Source organism: Notothenia rossii (assembly GCF_949606895.1).
Source record: "Notothenia rossii genome assembly, chromosome: 2".
NCBI classification, from domain to species: Eukaryota; Metazoa; Chordata; class Actinopteri; order Perciformes; family Nototheniidae; genus Notothenia; species Notothenia rossii.
Genome location: NC_136904.1, coordinates 82718631 through 82739641, shown reverse-complemented (window position 1 = coordinate 82739641; position 21011 = coordinate 82718631). Strand labels below are relative to the sequence as shown.

General features: G+C 40.2%; 1 protein-coding gene across 3 annotated transcripts; it reads right to left on the bottom strand.

Moving 5' to 3' along the window:
* Positions 1-12091: 12091 nt before the first annotated feature.
* sp3a (sp3a transcription factor) lies at positions 12092-19774 on the bottom strand. Of its 3 annotated transcripts, none has more exons than XM_079664727.1 (7): positions 19602-19774; positions 19089-19180; positions 18626-18724; positions 17056-18274; positions 15752-15938; positions 14880-15076; positions 12092-14056 (listed from the first exon to the last, which is right to left on the bottom strand). In XM_079664727.1, the coding sequence occupies exons 1-7, from the start codon at positions 19606-19608 to the stop codon at positions 13764-13766; spliced, it is 2094 nt and encodes a 697-aa protein (XP_079520853.1). In that variant the 5' UTR covers positions 19609-19774; the 3' UTR covers positions 12092-13763. The 3 variants fall into 3 exon arrangements, with proteins under 3 accessions (XP_079520853.1, XP_079520854.1, XP_079520855.1); XM_079664728.1 differs by having other exon boundaries at positions 18626-18715; XM_079664729.1 differs by lacking the exon at positions 18626-18724.
* Between the last annotated feature and the right edge of the window lie 1237 nt (positions 19775-21011).

Sequence of the window (21011 nt, the reverse complement as noted above, 5' to 3'; positions counted from 1 at the left end):
TTGAAAAGGTGAACAGTAAAACTGCAGCGGCATGGCCGACAGGCGGGGAGATAATGCTGCTCCACTCACTTTCATGGGAGGTGCTGCCCAACTCAGACAGCACACAATGTGACTCCACATCTGAGAGAAGTAACGCTGGTGAGGCAGCAAGAGTGTTTTTGACACAGACCCTCCCCAAGGGAAGGCAAATCAGCAGAGGAAATAGCACGTAAGGAAAACAAACCATAATAAAAGGCATAAAAGCTCACAAACATTGGATTGATCAGACAATTACAACCCATCTGGCTTGTTAAACTCAATCTGCTATCACACACAAGCTGGCGCCTGGGCTTTCTGCAGTTGGACTGTTCCCAGATCTGCTAGCAGCTGAAACTTAAAGGACAAGTCTGCTGATAATCTATGTTTGTCTTATTCCGCACAAAGAGACCCAAACAAATAATGGTTCTCTTCTACTAAACAAGAAAGGGGAACAAAGAGTGTGTTTTCTGAGAGACGTGATGTTATTTTACAGAGCCAGTGCTGGCAGTAACCCTGTTGTTAATGTTTTGATTTGCTCTCATCCAATTAAGCTTTTACTATATTCTATAATGCACAAAGAGCCTTCACTTGCATTGTAGGAGTTCTCTTATTGTGTTCCTATTGTGTTAATGTTATTGTGCTGCCTTACTGCAAACAGATTTCCTCCAGTAGGAAATAAAGATCTAAATTGAGTTGAACTGAAGTACCATGAAGTATTGTCTGATATATGCATCTTCCTATTCTATACCATAGATTGAAATGATGTACATAACATTTAATCAGTGAGTGACACAGGGGGAACGTGGGCAACGTAGTTCACTTTGAGTTGATTTAAGATGCTCCGTGATTCTGGTGTAAATACTCACTAAAGCACCAATTATATTAATCTTAAATTTGAATAATCTTAAGTTTGAATAACGTTTGCTTTAAATGTTGTTATAAGGAAATATTTAGCCTCATTTAAAACGTTAGACTTGTGATGCATTTTTTTATATCTACGTCTCCAGTACTGGAAAATTGGCTTTGGTTAGTCACACAGTCTCCAGAAATAATGAAGAAGGATTCTTATTAAGTCTAAAGCATTGTTGGTTCGAGTATTTGCATTCGATTTGTTGACAATAACTCAAATATAGAAGTTCTCCAGCTGTATTTCTTAAGATGTAAGAATCCAGAGTGAAGGCTTACATCTTAGCAGGAGAGCAATGTGTGCTTAACATGGCAGCCAAAACACACCAAAAACAATCACCACCTTTGGATCTTAATTTTACGACCCCTGACTAAGCGATCTTCTGACGCCGTGCGCTGATCTATAGTCGTGGATGAACTCTACACAATATACCCCGTTCCTCTTGTGATGACTCCAATAGATAACTGGACCAAAACAGTCTGACTCTATAGGCAAGCACACATCAACAAGCACACAATAGTGCACTCAAAAAGACACTTTCACCAGGCCAACAAAGGGAGATGCTTCGGGGGTATGACAACTTCTTGTGAACGACAAAATGCCGCCTGACAAGCTTTCAAGGGATGGTTGAGCTCTGGCAGATTACAGAGATCTTTATCTTTTCATAAAACGAGTGCAGCATTTAAGTGCCAATGACTGAGAATACAATCTGAATTGTAAAGTGTGTCACAGCCATTACATGGAGATGTAGGACCAGTAATGGTGAGAGTAATTGTGTGATGACAGTTTCACTGCACAGTGACATTCTCCAGGGCATTGTCATCATCCCTGACAGGTAATACGGGTCCACCGGGAATTGGGTATGTCTTACAGTTGGAGTTTCTTCTTCATAAACACACACCAACCCCCCCAACCCATCTTTACTTACAGCTTTGTCAAACCCCAGAACTCACGGTGGCTTTTCAATATAGCTGCAGGTCTGAGTGAGGTAATTAGATGTTAATGTGAAATAATGGAATCATGGCGGGTTGTTACATAGGGAGAAATGCAGACCTTGGCGTGATCTCCGAGTGAAAAGCACAATTGCTTAAAAATCAAAACATGCTGTCAGCCGCTCACCTAAGCAGCAGAAAATGCCCTGACTTTGGAATACATTACAATGGTAATTGCTCTGACAAAATTACCTTGTCTAAGATGAGCTCGACCAGACATCTGAGACGTGCATGTCGATTGGCTCAATTTCATGATCATTGGGAGGCAGAAATCAAGGCCTTTATGTGAGAGAAAATCAACAGGGAAATTGACATAAACATCTCATCGGGGACATTACGCTGAATGAAGAAGGGAGCTTCAGTTTAACACTGCATTGTTGCGAATCAATTTAAACCGAAACCATAAGGCTTTGAGAGAAATCATTCTTTAGATTGAAACTGTGAGTGTTTGAAACCGCAGTATGTGGTAAGTAGAAATGAAATACCGTTCATAAGTTATTATTCTCATATCTTAATTAGAAATTAGAGCATGTTAGTCCATCTAGTGGTTAATTCACCTTTCAAATGTGTCTAATTGAATGTTTACTTTGTATAGATGGATGCAGAAACGAATACTGCCTTTATTTCCACTGCTGCATTAGATACCAAACATGTGCTTTTGTATCTCTAAGAGTAACAAAGGAGGTTGAACAACAGCCAAGATTGAGTGAATCGACTTAATAATCAAAAAAATAGCATCATACACGGACTCCACCTTTGATTGTTAGTTGTGGCTCTTTTCTGTCTGGGCTTTTCTTCACACGCATCAGGACGGGAGAGTTAAAATGCCTCTTGTCTCTGTGATCTGATGAGGATCACCTTCATCCATTTGAAAGGTGATTTCCGAGCAAAATTGTTTCTCCGAACACATGCTGCTTGAGCCGAGAGCACATTTTTCCAGCATGTTAACAAACATGTAATTTCCATAAACACGTCCAGTAATTGACAGCTTGATTTGGGCTCTGCCAGGGAGCTGACAGACAGTCCTGGCTGCTCTAACGCAGGCAGCTCAGGCTTAAGGCCTCACCAGGCTGTAATGAGCTTCTCAAGGCTTTGTCTGGATTAGATCACAAAACTAAAAAAAAAAAAAAAACACAAATCCAGTTCAACTCTTTATCTTGTTAGATTTAGCTATGTGCTGTAATTCAGGATTACAGTTTTATTAAACAATAATTGTGAACAGGAAGAGGTGAGTCACGCCTGACACAAGGTGCATGCAGATATCTGAGAGTGAGACACTAAATGTAAATGTAAGTAGGGGCAGGTCGTAGTATTATTCTCCCTGCTCCTTTCCATCATGGGCTACAAAAGAAATCAAATCAAATCTGTGTAAAGTGTTTTGTTTTGTAAAGTGTTACGTCTTAAAATAAATGCCATGTGTAGAATACATTAAAAAAAAAAAAAAGAAAGAAATTCATTCAACAATGTTTCATTTGATTTTTTTTCTGCAGGAACAATAAAATGATTAAGAATAAAGAACGTTCATCTGAAAATGTTACAGAATTGCATAGTAGTATAAAAGGTTTGTGTATAAGGATCCATGTTTATGGGCTTGATTACACTCAAATATATTGTGATTTAATTTGAAAATATTAAAAAAAGATTCCAACAAATAGAAAAAAATCAAAAATCAGCAAATAATATTTATGTTTGAATACATATCTCATATTTTCAAATACTAAACAATGCAATGATTCTTAATGTCTGCAATTTGAACTTCTGATTTAAGATCATTTAAAGACTTTTTAAGATTTTACTGCCAAAAATGTATTATATCCTTCCCATGAAGACAGTACATTTCATTATGTCTGTTAATGTTAACACTATGTCATACTACTAAAATGTTTCAATATTAAAGTAGCTGGAAAAACTATTTACAAAATGTTCCCAGTTGAATTAGATGAATAAGCTAAGGAGGATTGTTGTGTGCTGCTGTTGCAGACTATCAATGGACTCCATATTGAACCCTGTCTATCTACAGGCCAAGGTTCTGCTGCTTGAACATCAGCAGCACATTCAGGTCTATTCACCTCATAAAAAGCTGTGGTTCAAGAGCAGCAGAGAGATGACGGCGAGCACAAGAGGAAAAATGGAGTCTGATAAATCTGTATTGAACAGTGTCTGTGAAGGATGTTAATACATATTAATGGTGACAGGAATATTTGCAAGTGAATACACTGGCAAAGGGGATTAAACATAACTCTCCATAGAAGGGGAGGTATCATCACTCCCATTCTGGCGTGGGACTCGGCTGTATCAGATTCATCCCCATGCACATTGCCAGCAAACACTAAGCCCTTATCTCTCCGCTGGGCCTCTCCGGAGAGTTTACAATTTCTCGCTTCGTTGGAGCCTGAGCTCAGCTTGTTACTGGCACAAAGGCTGAGAGGTGGCCTGGTTGAGAGCACAAAGCCGCCCTCACCTCTGGACGGACACATTTCCCTCAGATAACGGACGACTTGTTGGACAGCGGCACTAGAGTGTCCCCATACATTAGTATGACAGCCACACATCCTCCACAGCCCGGGACTAACAACAAAGTTAAAGTTCAATACACGGCACCGTGACATGGCTTCAGTCAAAGATCCTTATTAATGAGTTGTGTTAGAGGCGGCCGAGGGACATCAGCAGATGTGGTCCGGTCCCTCAGAGACACTTTACCGTCCCCGCCATGGGTGCTATTCTCTGAGGGCACAAGCTTCAGAGACAACGTCCCATTTGCTACTCAGCTAATAGCGTTAACTCCCATGGGGATTTATGATAGGAACATACACATGAAATTCAGGGGAAATGTGTCTTTTTACCACACCACAATGTATGTTCGGCCATATCCTGTAACCTCGTTATCTTGGTAATGTCCATATACATTTTCCAGTCCTCTAAAACCTTTTCTTACTCAGGTGTAACATAAAAAGCACACAAACTGTTTTGATAAATATATATTAGTTGTGAATTTTAATGACAGAAACAAAAAAAAACAAGGTAATTTTCTGTGGCGACCGACCACCCTGCTCCATGGAAGGGCCTGTTACACACAGCTAATTAATCAACAAAACACTCTGACTTTGGATTTCAACATTAAGTAGTAAATTACATCTTTATTTCATCAGTGGTAAAGACGCCAGGTAGCCTGATTTTAATAGTACAACTTAGAGTGGTTTAAATTAAATAAGGCTTTTGAGATTAATCAGGAGATGATTTAACAGGAAGAAGCAAATAGTGCTTGTTGTATTAAAATATGCCCGTTCCTCAAAGCATGAGTGTTGTTCAAATAAACTTCTATGGTAAATTAATAAGATCTGAAAATAGTGAATTGTTGATGTGACCCACAGAACATTGCCATCTTCTTAACGTAAATGCACATGTTAGTTTATTAACAATTACAAATGTTTTTCTGACTGAAGCATTGATAGTGAACAATTCTCTCTTGAGAAATCTGATGTAGAAATGTATCTGTAGATTGAATGTTTCTCATCATTTTGTCATTATGCTGCGGTCACATCCTTGTCTCAGTACTTTACGATACCAGTCACCTCTATGGAAACATTGGTATACCTGCCTTTTTAAAATGTATATCTGAGTGTTGTATGTCTTTTCAAATGGACCTTGAGTCTCTTCAATAAAGCTGATGATGATGATGATGTCCTCAACCTAAAGCTACATGTGAAATCCTGACTATTTTCTTTTTAACATTGCATTGTCCCGACCACAGAAAGAGATATCTTCTAACACTGAGTGATAGCAAACAAATGTGTTTTCATTCAGTCAGGGTACAAAGAGTCCCATAACAACAGGTTAGGTCAAAGCACAACAGAAACAGTGCAGATAAAGCTCTAAGTGCTTTCATAAATAAAGGTTTGAATGTGGCATGGCTTTTTGCTGCACAGAGCACAATGACAACATGAAAATGCAAGTTATTTGACAATATTTTTTTTTAGAAAATGCCAATATGGTTTCAGTAGATTTTAAATTGACAAGTAATATTGGATTGCTGCTTGTCTTACAGTAGGTCTCCCAGTCACAGCAATTTCCACAGACATGCTGCTGAGACAGCTCTGGCATTGTTTTCTGGGACACAGTGAAATTCTATTTTCAGTTTTACTTGGTGCAGTAATTATCTGCATTGTTGGTGAGAATAAAGAAAATAAAGTGCATGAATATGTGCCGGTCAATTGGATTCTGTCAGTTCAAGCAGAATTGGGTACACAAGCGAGCAGCTTGCCAGCTTGTAATAACGATGGTGTTTGCGTGGAACAATTTCCTCTCTAAAACAGCTCATCAACAGCAGAGAGAGTCTGTCACCCCGGGTACGGAGTGACAAGTCTTCTGCATCTCTGTCTGTTATTAACATGTCTCTTACGACAAGCTCAATTATCTGACACTGCCCGTAATTTCCATTCCTTTTTCTGGCACAATGTAAAGTTCCTCTCCTTCATTTTCAAAGCTGGTCGTTTTGGATCCGGCAAATACTGATATAAGACGTGTGGGAGGGAGGAAGTGAAGACTGAGGGAAAAACATCTGCAAGTCAGAGCCAAGTTATAGTCGAGCCGAGGCCTTGATCTTTTCTGATGTCTGTTGTTTTAAAAAGCAACGACGCGGTTAGTTTTTTTACAATAAGGCTGTTTGTTGGCTTTCATTTGAGGGAAATATAATGTGTAATAAATATCACTATTACAGACAGTCAGTAAACTGTTTTATTCAAATACATTAGATGATGATAAACCCTATCAGGTACTCTCTATCTGCTGTTGGAAACCATGCTCCATCATGGAAAGCTTCTAACTCAATTGCATGTCAGTGGGATTATAATAGCAACCAAACAAAAAGGTTTAAGCAAGAGGAGGATTCTGGCATGTTTTATATTGTAACCACTGCAAACTAAAGCACAAAGGATTGTTGGGAATGTTTTTTATATTTCAGACGGCTGTAATCAGAAAACTGTATTTGACATTTGTGACCTCCACAGTTTTTATCCCCTGACCTGAATGTAGCTGTACTCAAAAATAAAATCGAAAAGGATTGTACTAATGAAAAGGAAAGAAATACAAATTATGTTGAAGGTGCTTCGTAGCAGCAAGTCTTGATTAACTAAATAATGTAGAAGCGTTTTCTTCATTTTAATGAGCCATTCAGGCTTTTTTTTTTTTTAAAGAACTGCCTACTGATTATTTTCAGACAGTACAATTTTGCAATCATTTTGAATAACTAATCTAAAATAGAGGATAAATGCCATTCAAATGACTGACCTCATCTTCTTCATATTTTGACATGGAGACAATTTGCCCAGACACCTTTTATCTTCGAGATTTCTTCTCTTTGGCAAGCATGGCTCTCAATCTGAAAAGTTTAAGTCAGAATTATAGCCGTGTGACGGGGAGCTATTTTGGAAACGTTATGTTTTAGTACCCCAAAGGCCTGTTAGAGGTTACCTGACTGCTTCAAATCTAACAGCTCGACTGCCTCCGCTCGTGTACGGAGGGATGCATGATAAAAAGTGAAAATGTTCCACCAAAGTGAAATATCGCTCTAAGTGGGAGTGTCTGGGTTGCTGTGGGGGAACGTTAGAGGAAGTGGTAATGATGACAGCTCTAACTCAGTGCAGGTGCAGTAAAGCATGGCAGGTTGGTCAATTGCCCAGAACCCATTACTTCTCCCCCGAGACCAACCTTGTAATGTGCTAGGTAACTTCTGTAAAGGATTGACCTACTGTCAACAGAGAAACCTCTTACATTTTACATAAAGACACAAGTGTACCTCACAAGGTTACACAGGCAGGTTAGGGGTGTGATGAATATCTGTTTGGAAAACACACACTAGTTTGTTTTATGTGGCGCACTTTCTTTTGTAGTATTATAGCAATCGATTCTCTGTCTTCACATCATGGTTGGTCTTGTTGGACAGGTTCGTCCTGGCATGGGAGACACTTTGTATTTTGAGAGCGCAGAGCACAACGGCGCTGAATGTAAAATGCATGATATTGTTTCTCTCTTCGTGCCTTCACAGGAGCTCTAAACATTTTGCGGCAGTGCTGAGATTGGAATAGGATGACCTTGGGTGTCGGATACATCTCTGTTCCGGTGTCATCTTCAGACAGCCACAGTTTGACCACTATCTACCAGATGCATTCCGTCCGACACTTGTAACAATAGTGTAAATGGGAGGAAAATTGAGCTCACCTTAAAGGCGGACTTCAGTCCTCTTGAAGGCTGAAAGCCCTGGATGAGTCCAGTGCCCAGTGGCAGCTCAGAGTCCTTGTTTTGCTCCCTGAGACGTGTGTAATCAGAGAGAAAGTCCAGCACAGATTACAGTCTTCAATCAGTCAGGGAGGAAAATGATATGTACATCATTGTCTCTGCCGCACATCCCAGCCACTGTCAGCCAGCATGCATATTACCTGTGTCAAAGCTGCCAGGGACATGACGAGAGAAACTGAGAGCCATCACGGAGCCGCCACTCAGGGGGGTGTCGAGCCTCCGAGCGCAGCGGCCAGATTCAGTCTCCATGGGGACTCTTCTCTGACCTCCACCATGTTGTTGACACCATTTAATGTACATTTTCAGATACAAAACGTCTCTTTCCACATCTGAAATCGTTTTCAATGGGCTGAGTAACACTGAAGGCCAGCTCTTGTCACCCAGAGAGAATATTGAGCAAACGCTTGCAGTCTATCCTCGACTCCAGTCTGAGGAAGTTGAAGCCGTTGTCACATTTGACCTTGAGGTGCACAATAAAGACAGAGTTATTTCATACAATGGGAAAACTATACGACAGCTGTGAGGAGTTGCTAAATATGATCCCTCCTAATCTTCTCATGTATCTCAACATCGTCTCATGAAATTGTCTCCTCGCTAAAAAAACAGACACATGCTGTGTTTGAGTACAAAGAACATAATGTGGGAAATTTGATGGAGGTGTCTCATTGTTTTCGATTCAATTTTCACAGTTGGATCAGGGGAAAAAACGTACATACAGTAAATGCAAACCACCGGGAGAGACATTTTACAATAAAGAATCTGAATTCCACCCTCCTGAAATAGATCCGAATCAGACCGTAATTTTCCTGACACAAGAGTGTTTAATTTGAAGCCTTGAATGGCACCTCTGCATAGAAAAGGATGATTGAGGATGATTTGCAGGCACACCGACGCAGGGACACCATACTTTTATACCCAGTGGACATCTTTAAATTTAAACATACACCCGGGCACCGTCGATAATTGCCAAAAATATATGAAAAACTAAATCCACAAGCCTGTGACTTCTCGCCGTGGCTCAGGTTTGCATAATAGCCTCCCTGTCCCTCACCAGGTATCTGTTCACCTTGAGAAGTCCACAGCGAAACGCAATGTCAACACAAGCACTTTCTACCTCCACGATTCTGTTTGTCCTGCTGGGGCTCCAGAGGGAGGTCACCAAATTGTCTCTGGAATAAAAAGAAAAAGGCGCTGACCTTCTGTTAAATTGGCCACACTCAGTAGAAAGGGAATATCAGGTTATTGAGTTGATCCATGCTGAGTTTCCAAGCCTGGGGAAAATGATCTGTGCTATTGTCTGCCTTTTACAGTTGATGAAGGGCAAGAATGTGCCACGAATGTAGAAACGTGGCACACTTCGTCTTTATGTCGTTTCAAACGTCCTAATAGTTTTAAGAGATAAACACCATTGGTACCCCGCTGTAAACAAAAATATTAAGCAGGATGGTGAGTGCTTTCTATTTATGAAGAGACATTCAGTTCATATGAAATTGGAATAAAGGCTCAATGCTCTAAATGTTGTGTTTTGCAGAAGAGACATTGTGAATGAATGCAGCTTCAAATTTCCCAACAATTCAATGCACTGTACTTTGAAGTTGTTGATTCCTTGAGAAAAGGCAAATAATAGTCAGAGACAAATTGCAGGCCTCTCCTTCCCTGTGGAAAACAGTTCAAATTGGGCAGAAGGAGAGGGAAGAAGCAGCTCTCTCGCTGAAGTATTTTGGATATTTTGGATAGTATAATGAAAGAAGTCATTTCTGCCGACGGTTCGCATTACCTCCCAATGCTTAAGAACCATAATCCCAATAGCATTTTGAATTCTATCACACATACAGTTGGAAATGTTATTGCATGATTACAGTGTTTCTCTCCCTCTGCATACTTATTGCATTTATGCATTTTGCACATGAATTGGAAGAGAAGTTGAGCACCATGAACAATTTCCCCCGCTATTCAAGCTCCAAGAACCAAAAGCTGTTTGCTGCAATAAAAACACACAAACAACTTGTAGTGTTTTTCTATCACAAAAACACAATGCGGAAGGTGCTTTAGTGAAAGAGCTTTCCTTTTATTCTCAAAAATAAGACTCATGTTGGATTGTGTTTCAATCCTAACTAAGTGTGCAGTGAACACACACTTACCCCAAGAAGCTTTACTCCAGCATCTGCGTGTTTTCTTTATAGTATATAAAGACAATAACTCTCTATGTTCGTTTGCTGGGCGTCAACAACTGTTGAAATCTCAGCTCATTATTTTACAAATGAACGCTGACATCCGAATCTAAGTTTGTAGGAGAGCTACAATAGTTTGTTGACAGAGTTGGTCTCAAACCCAGCTGGTCAGTTTTTCACGACGGTGTGGACACGCTCAGCAGCCGCCCGATTTCTCTTCCTTTAACCTGCCGGGGAGGATTGCCCACTGATGGCAGCTTTTATCTACAGCCGCCAGAAGAGCCAAGCCTCTTCCTGTTACAATGCAATGATACCTTGTCAAGAAAGACAAAAGTTATCCTGGCTCTTGCACCGGACAATCGCCCTCCGTTTCTCAAAACATTTCCAACTGTCGGGTGTGATTTGCATCATAAAAGCTGAAGGCAGGCCATGCACAACCTCTGGTAAACAATATTCAATCACAGAGTGGAAATCCCCCGGAAAATATATTGCAGAGAAATTCCTGAATCTCAAAGTAAGAAATCTTTCAAGGCACTCACGTTTTTTTTTCCATGTCTGCCACACATTTCAACCGGGAAATCCAGGATTCTCCACGCGGGTCGTCCCAGAGGTCTGCGTCTCACAGATCCATTCCTGCAGGGGGAGCAAAGATTATTACAATATTCAGATTACCGAGCAGGGGAAATTAATTGGACTAATTAACATACAAGTAAATGATGATACCGTTAACACATTTCATTAACTCAAACTGTCATTCTGTGTTCCTGGTGCACTAGGTATTGCATTACAATGAATTGGATTCATTACATTATGCAAATGAAAGGAACGACAAAACGGATGAGTCCTGTTAAATGTTATAGACCACATTTTCTGACTCAAATTGACTAAGACTCAAAAAGCATGTGCCTCTCTCTCTCTCTCTCTGATTTACCAGATAAAGCTTTTCATAGAATACCATTTTAATTATGTTCACAGACACTGAAACCAGGTAGGCTATTATACATTTTTAACTCCCTTAAGCCAATGTCTTTAAAATTAAAGAAAAAATAGCAACAGTACCTAATTAGTTAATGCCCCATTTCAGTGAGAGGCACAGATAGATATGTAGGGAGTTAATATTAGATTCATATATCAGAATATTAAGAAAAAATCTCCACTTTTGGCAAATTATATTGAGAGAAAACTGTTTCTTTAAATTCAGAATTTTAAAAAAGCATGTTATTTAAATGTCTTTCCAGATAATTCACTCAGATATACATGACTCGGAAAAGCCGTTACCTCTCATACGACTGTAGCGTTTGTTCAAAGTCATGAGCCGTACTTTGTTTTCTAACAGCAGAATAGGATCCTGACATTTCTGTGTGACATTAACTCGTGGTTAATTGAGGGTCAACACCTCCTGTTGGCCTCAGTGACTTGTGTCTTTATCCTAGCAGCGCTACATGGGGAAGGTCAAGGGGTCAAACATACCTCTCCTCCTGCTCCCTTGGCTGCAGTGACATCTACTGGACTACTAACCCTGAGTGTGAGCCGTGGGGCAGAACAACCACCTGCCAGGACGACAAGTCTTCCAAGACAAAACAAAAAGGTTTCAAGTATAAGAGAAATTCAAACTTGACTTACATTTAGTTTGAAATATCAAGCTGCTTTCGGGAAAAACCAGAAATGTTTAGAAAGTAATGCAAAAAGAAAATAACTCAAAAATGAAATTCAAGTGTAACAGAAAGGTTTATATTGATGTTATATTGACATATTTATACAGAAGATTTTTGACTGAGAACAAACCTTCAGTTTTGAGTACAATATAAAGATGCTGTTAAGGGGTAATCTCCTGAAGAGGCCACGAGAGCAACAATGATCACGTGCATTATGTTTGACAAAAAGAAAAGAGAAATCGATCAAATATGCCACCAGAATTCACTGTTCCTTGTGTATTCAAACAGTTGGAAGGGGGGGGGGGGGTATAAAGGTTAAAATAAAAAACATATAATAACATGTGAATGCAACACACAGTTAAAGAATAAGTATTAACACCAAGACAGTTGTACATTTACTGACAGTGGATATAAAGGACAGTTTCTTGGGAAGTATACAAAACATTTTTTTTTATACAAAAAGGATTAACAACAAGATGAACGTGATGAGAATAGTGCTGTTAAAAAGAGTACCGCTTTCAGGAATACACTACATGTATCCAACTGCAGGATGGAGCAAGATACCGACGAGAATTCTGCAAAGCTGTTTCTATAACGTGAACCGGGGGTTGTCCTTATCGTAAAAACTGACATGGTAGAATTCAACGAGAAGTGGTAACATGGTGACAGCTTAATTCACCTCAGCTTTTGGTCCATCGTCAAATAACATTTCCTATCAACGTCACCAGCGTGGCATTGGAAGCTGCGGGGGTGATTTACTCTTATTGTTTCACACAGTCACAAGTCACCCTGAGTTTGTGGTCAAATTTGGCAATTACCACCAAAAGAAATGGCTTTTCTTCTTCATATTACAATTCTTTTTTTTTTTTTTTAAGTTATCCCAAAAAGTTTTACAAAAACACATTTAAATGACATATAGTAGAGCCATTTGAAATATTTTGGACTGTAAGAATAATAAATGCATCGTCCTTATAAAGACCAAATATAAAATAATGGTTCAGTCAAAATATTTAATAAGCAAATAACGTGTATCTTAACAACAGTAAATGCTAAAAGGAATTTCAGTACAAAATGTTGATTGTTTTGATTTTCACCTGCAAAATGTAGCAAATGTGAGCAAGTTTCTCAAAAAACTGGAGGAAGGAGGGCTCGCTAATTTGCGAACAGACTGTAAGCAAGAGGACGCTGAAAAATATATGCATAATATTAAAAAAAAACAAGAACAACATGAATATATTTGCATGGACGTAAGCAATAACATTACTTCAGCTGGATAAAATTAGCTCTGTTGTGAGATTTAGTCTTTGCTCAAAGGATGGAACAAACCTTGCTTACCAAGGACATCATAATAATATACCATCAAAAAAAAAAAAAAAAAAAGGCTAAGAGAAAATTGCTCAACTTACCAATAATTTCTTCGTGAAAAGCACAAACAAAAAATGTTGATTCAAAACAAAATGGCATCCTACATTTTCCAACGACACAGTATAGTACAAAATAAGGCATTTCCTTGTGTGTTTACCGCAAAGTCTTTTTTCACCTCTACCTTCTTTTAGCCTCCACTCCTCAGTAAAGACCGGGTCTGGACATGGGCTGACTATTTCTGTGGTAAAATATATATATATATATATATATATTTATAATTTGTCTTCAAAACTTGAATAGAAATGCAGGTAGGAGTATACAGTATGAGAGAGGTTTCAGAAGTTCATCAGCCGAGTGTAAGTCACTCCATGACTTCGCTGGCGGCTACCGTGGTGACGAGCTGCAGCGGGATCTCTGCGTTGGCCAGGATGTCCTGGGCGGCGCTGGAGCCCTGCTGGATGTTGGTGAGGATGAGGGTGGTCCCGCCTGCCGTGGTGATGATACTGTCTGAGGACCCCGCAGACTCCATCGAGGCCATCACAGCGCTGCCAGAGTTCACGGCTTTTTTGTTCTGATGAGTTTTAATGTGCTTCGCCAGGTGGTCGCTCCGCATGAAACGCTTGGAACATTCTGGGCAGACAAACTTCTTCTCTCCTGCCAGAGAGAAAACACAGTTTGGAGGATGAAGAGATGCTGAATACATTTGGAGCAGGTGAAACTCCTATCTGGAGGAAATGTCTTATAGGTGAGGAGATAAGTTTAAGTATCAGGCAAGTTCAATTTGCTTTTTTGATGTGAATTGAAGTGACATTGCCTCACAGAAGTTTCATTTCTTATTAAATAGTTTTTGTGTTATAGGTTGCTTAATACAAACCTGTCACTGAGAGCAAATTGATAATGTATAACAAACTGCAATTAGAAACCCAGAACTATTGAATATCAACTTGCAAAGTTAAGTGTGAACACTAACTCTTGATATCTGATCTTGAAGCTGACAGCGTAATGAAATGTTGCTTCAGTCCGTTCTGTGAGCCAATGATAGGTTTATAAATCAGTCATATCTCTCTCAAAAGTCTATCCTAGCAGTAAATATCATCAGATACTTTATATTATTATGTTGTGCTGGTATATCTGATGGGATTTCATTTAGGCTACTAGTTCCTTTGTTTCCCAAAATAACAACACATGGAAATGGGGTGGGAAATATTCAATCAAATTCAAAACTGATGGAAAACAATGGAAAAAAAGCTCAGAAAATAGCTTCACTGTTCTGTTACATAATCAAATGTTAACTGGCACTGCTGATTCAACTCCAGAACAGACCATTCTGCACCACCCAGTCTGTGAAATCGGCATGTTTTTTTTTAACAAAATGGCCTTCAATCTTAACATTAACACTTAACACTCTGAAGAGCAGAATATTAACACATTGTTAGTGATTTTACTGATGTGCAAACACTGAGCAAAGAAAGGGCACCTGTGTGAGTCCTCCTGTGTCTCTGCAGCTCGTCGCTGCGTGTGAACCTCTTCCCACAGAACATCCAGCTGCAGACGAAAGGTCGCTCCCCTGAATGCCAGCGCAGGTGGGCTCGCAGGTGCGATGTCTTCCCGTAAACTTTCCCACAGCCAGCGATGTGGCAGATGTGCTGCTTCTTCTTCCCCGTGCTGGATCCTCTGAGAAACACAGGAACGGCCGTTAAGGTCCTGATTTGATTTCATATGCTGAGTTACATTTTATTACATATAAGTAGGGTTGGGAGGGTTACTTTAAAAATGTGATCCGTAACAACTACTAGTTACCTAATGAAATCAGTAACCTCAAAATATTGTAACCTGATTACTTTGTTACTTTTACATTATCTCAATATCAAGTCCAATGCAAATAAATAAAAGGGAAGAGAAAGTACAGTAAGATGTTTGTTTTTTTTACTTGACAAGAGAACAATGTAACCTTAGAAAAGAACACACACACACACACACACACACACACACACACACACACACACACACACACACACACACACACACACACACACACACACACACACACACACACACACACACACACACACACACACACACACACACACACACACACACACACACACACACACACACACACACACACACACACACACACACACACACACACACACACACACACACGTTAGTTTTTTACTAACATGTAATCCTTCTAGTAATCCCCAATTTCTAGAGATGTAACAGTAATTGGATTAATGTATCTGTAAGGGAATACAGTTACCTTTTCTTGTTTTCTTCATTACATAATTCCGTTACATGTAATCTGTTACTCCCCTACTAGCCCCCCTATAGGTGGACTTCACTCACCTCCCCCCGGCCTCCTTACAGTTGGGGCAGGTGCAGGCCACTCGGCGCAGCCTCTTGCCCTCCTGCCCCAGCTGGTCGTCGTCGTCCACCAGCCGTACGTGGAGGTGGGACAGGTCGCTGGTGTTCAGGGTGGAGTCGCTGCTCAGCTGCCACTCTCCAGAGTCCGGCTCTTCTTTTATCTGAATGTCTGGAGTTAATGTCTACGTTAATATCAAGCGCTGATACACTTGTCAAATAGCCTTCCCACTGAGAGCTGCTTTATTATATTCCCTGACTGACAGCATGGCGGCACATTTCAGAAGTAATGCTCCATATTTAAGCACAGTGATAGCATTGACAGAAAACGTATCAATGACATTTTTTGATATTAATTAAACGTACCCTGTGGACCCACATGAATGGCAGAAAATGGTTTGAACGACTTAGCTATAATTTCATCACAATGTTTTGAAAGCTATAATTACATAACAAATTCAGCTTTAAGGATAAACACAAAGTATTTTGCTAAGAATTTAAACTAACTATGTTATAATGAGAATTTCGGATACATTATTAACCAAAAAATGCCTTTGCTGATCAAATATGAGATCTTTGTTTGTTTGCCTTAATTAAATATAATAGTATGATTTAGAGAACCTTTTTACAGCAGGTATTTTGACTAGTTATAGTAGGGAAAGCACAGGTGTTACAGTTGCATTCAAGTGTCAGAGAGCCAGCATACCAGGACCCTGAATCTGGATCAGCTAAATGCAATGCAACCATAACTAATTTAGTGATTTACACATAGTCCTTTCCTGCTGAGACGTCGTATCAAGAGTCTGATTGACTGATTTAGTGTAGAAAAAGGGTTAGATTAATTAACACAGTAAATAATTGTCAGTTACATCCCTATAACGTTACATATCATTTTACACAGCACTTTGAACCGTCTAATTATCAGCACAAAATGGCCTCTACTCACCTAATATACGCCTTATTTAATTTTGTCTAAATGTACATTATTTAAAATGTCATTTCCTGTTCTCGTACATATCATATTCTATTTACATGTATATAGACTTTTTCACAATTTTTATATTTTATTATATATGTTGCATTGTTGGAGAAGCTCAGGTCAGAAGAATGTCATTGCCATTTCTACATTGTAGCTATGTGCATATGACAATAAAATCTTTGAATCTTTAAAGGAATCTTTTTTTAGGGTGCTCGCAAAATGTAAAAGGAAAATTATTTTTGCACCAGTTAGTAAAATACGCTGTTGCAACAAAAATAAAAACGAGGTACATAAAAAATAACTACTATACCTCCAACGTTTATCGTGTCTCCTTCTTGTTGGGCCATTGTGTTGACCGTCACTGTCTGCAGGTTGGGAATCTGACCCTGTCCGATGCTGACTTGATTGGATCCCAGGGACAGAGTCTGGACCGGAGCCAGGGTGATCTGCTGGGGCGGTGTTGTGGGCAGCTGGAGGTTCTGCAGGTTCTGCACACCCTGCACCTGAAACGTCTGCCACTGAATCTGACCCGACGGCGTGACGGTCTGGGCCTGGATGATGAAGGTTCCTGGGTTGATCAGCTGCACGTTTTGCATGTTCTGCCCACCTGTGGCCATGGACTGGACCATCTGACCGTTGGAGGTCTGAATAGGAACCTGCTGCAGCTGGATGATGGACTGAGCTGCAGACACCTGGATGCTCTGCTCCTGGTTCTGTTGGATGTAGCCCTCCTGGAGACCAGAACTCGAATCGGTTTGCTGTGTAACCCCTGATGACAATGAAGCGCCTTGTGTCAGCAGACCTGATTCGCTCCCTGGAATGTGTAGCTGAGAGGAAGACGTTGGCACATAGATCTCGTGATTTGCATTTGAGTCATTAACTTGTAGTGTCTGTGAGAGGTGATTATCTGTCTTCTCCAGACCCTCTGAGCCGTCCATAGGCTGACTCGTCATGATAAGCTGGCCGTCGGCAGTGATCCCTGTTGCTATAGTCTGAGCACCAGAGAGGCCGAGGGAGTCCAAGTCCACACTGTTAATAGGAACAAAAGTAATGTTCCCAGGCAAACTCATAGGCACATTTGTAACAACCTGGCCGTGGTTGTTGAAGTTGGAGCTGCTAAGAGAAACCCCCTGGAGCTGCTGGACATGACCAGTCTGTGATATGAGGTTCTGGTTGTTATTAAGGATGTTTGCAGTAAGACTGCCATCAGACATGATCTGAATCTGCCCCGTGGCATCCTGAGTCAGAGTCGCTCCTTCCACTCCAGAAGTGGAGAAGCTCAGCTGTCCATCGGCTGTCTGAATCTGAGGAATTACTTGGTACTGAATGTTAGGCACTGAATTGGCGGAGCCGTCCGTTCCCGACGTCACAAAGATTGGCTGACTTTGTAAGTTCTGAAAAGGAAGAACATACTGTCCGTTCGATGTTAATATTCCTTGACTTTGGATCTGTAGCATTCCAGATTCATCCTTTGCTGCTGTCGTGGGGGTTAAGACCTCCCATCTACCAGTCCCAGTGAGATCTGATGTCTGAGAAAAAATATTTTTTTATTATAGCACAATAGAGATCAAGCTTGATGTACAATAATGAATTGCTAGTTGCTATATGGAAAGTCTAGAGCACTTTACTTTGAGTGACAACTGTTTTCGCATGTAATGTCATGTGCAGTATAGGAACCCCAGTGTAATCACATGACCACAAGGATATTGGTGCCCCTACCGAGTTTGTCTCAGTATTTAAACCAAAAACATTAGAGCAATTAGATGTTCTGTTTGATGCCAAAATACAGAGGCTATACATTTATTAAAAGCACATCCGAACTCAAATGTGGCTTAGCTGTGACTTCCCTTCTGCTGTGTCCAGCAGAGGTGCTGACTTACCACTTCAGCTGCAGCACCTCTGTCCACCTCTGAAGACGGTGACCCAACCTTAGTGCAGGTGGTTGCTAGCAGGTCGAGGGGTGATGATGGCTGAGTGTCCTTCCAACAACAGGCACATTTAAAAGGAAGATGTGTATGATCATTAGTCTAGGCCATAAATAAACTATGACTTATTGCCAAAGAGCAAAGTCTGAAGTAAGGAGGTACAATTACTGTTTAGCCCCCTATGCAGCACCGTATGATAGCACACAGGTAATGTGTTCATGTCTGACTGGTGTTTACAGCCTGTCTCTTACTTCCTGGCTAAGGAGGCGGGATCTGTAAACTGCCTTAGAGGAAGTGTAGCCTGAGAGGTTTAAATGAGGGTGCAATACCCCCCTCCAAGTTTGAAATGTGTGAACTTCGGTTAGCACCACAGCAACGCAGTACAACGAGAGTCATAATCCCGTGAGGGAAACCTTACCTGGTTACCCCTGCCTTGTACCTGCTGCAGAAAGTCCATTTGACTGCTGTCCACGTCAGCCATATCTTCTGATTTAATCGGCTTTTCTGGGGCTGTGTATTAAAAAGCAAAAAGCTCAGAGTGGAAACAGCCATAGCAAACATTAGCTTAACAAGCCTGATACTCACATAACTCAACGGCTAACGTAAGCTTACATCCGTTACGTTATAGTAACGCAAGTAAACAATACTCACAACCACCGTTAAAACAAGCATCAACCCTGTGGAGAAAACAGCGATGTAGGCATGTAGCAGTAATTTGTTTAAGGAGAGCTCACTACTGATTTGTCCTAAAGTAGCTAACAAGGTTAGCTAAGCTAAGCAGCGTTAGCCACCAATGCTAAGTTAGCCGGCGGTGATTAGCAATATCACCATCAAGCATCCCTGTTAGCCTGCTAGCAAGCTAATTTAGCCATAGGATGCCTGTGGTAGCTTGTTAGCTTACGTGGTGAAGAATAAGATAAATATAACATACCAGTCATTGCGTGACTTGTCGTGAAACGAAGAATCTTGACAGTCACAAGCCACCGGACATTATCAGCACATTCAAAAGATTGTATACGCGTAAAAATAGGTGATAAACTGTCAATTTTTTTATATTTTGATTGACGGGCGGTAGGTAACACAAAGGGTGGGGCCTCCAGTGTTGACTGGGAGTCTTTGCGTCACAGACCGGAAATCCCGCCCTCCTTCTTAAAGGTGATTGGCTATTCGATTTGCACACCGTGTTGTTATTTGTCAGTCGCCATGCCAATCATCCTTTGTTGTATTCTTTTCCTGTTTATTATGCATGTTCAGTTTTACAGTAGTATGATGGTAGGGAGAATTGTAGTTACATGGTTTACTTTCGTTTTTGTTAAAAATGAATACAATTTAAAGTGAAACAGCTACTTTCATAAACTAGTCTGTAAAAAAGTGCAAAATATCGCATTTGCACTACAAATAGGTTATATACATATTGGTCCAAATAGTGCAGAATACGTTTGATACATATACTGCATTAAAAGTGCCAAAATATATGTGTTTCTCTTAAACTTGTTGTAAAGTAATGTTAATTCACAATATAATGGCAATTGAAAAATAACATTATCAGCATTTACCATGGCTCCCTATAAGCCCCGCTTTCACTATGCAATTCTGTCTGCCACGTGTTTGATCCCCTGGGGAAATGTAAGCTTGATTTTTGACACAAATGAATTGCTTCGAACATCAGAAAACCAAACTATTAGTAACGTCATCCCTAGTTTCCGACTATCAATTAACTTCAATGGAGTTACGGCGGACAGTGGAACAACTAAAGTAACTGGTGCCTGTAGGCCATGAAGAAAACTAAAGTGATCCAGTTTTTGACTCAGATAGCGTCTCTAACAATTACACTACTCATAAACACTATAGGGGGATTTTATGAAGTAGTGTATTGCCCACTTTAACTCTAATTAAAAGCCAAGGATCAATAGCAAGTATATTAAATTGCCGGCCAGCTTGTTACATCACAACTTTTGTCAGGAAACAGCAATCTGACGGTTACTAGGTCAACCCACCTCTGGCATCATCATTCAAACTCAGAATATAAACCCACTACTTTATGCACTAGAGAACATATTGTAATTCAAAATGCACTTTTGAAAGGATTGCGGTATTGATTTTTTAAAGGTTCCACAGATTAAAATGGTCTCTTCTAACTGATTTCAATACATAGAGATCCAATAAGATAAGATAAAATGAACCTTTATTAATCCCAGAGGGGAAATTCAGTTGTACAAAGCAGCAACAGGGTAAGCGTGAAAATACAGGACAGCAAAGATTCACACAGATTACAAGTAGCCTACTCTCTTTTCACAATTTAAAAAATCTACAAAATTTACTGCATGGTGGAGAGTTAGTG

Excerpts from the sequence above, each read along its gene's own strand:
- sp3a (XM_079664727.1), bottom strand. Across the intron at positions 18,725-19,088 it reads TACAAGGCAGGGGTAACCAG|GACACTCAGCCATCATCACC; the intron begins GTAAGGTTTCCC and ends TGTTGTTGGAAG. Across the intron at positions 18,275-18,625 it reads GAGGTGCTGCAGCTGAAGTG|ACATCAGATCTCACTGGGAC; the intron begins GTAAGTCAGCAC and ends ATTTTTTCTCAG.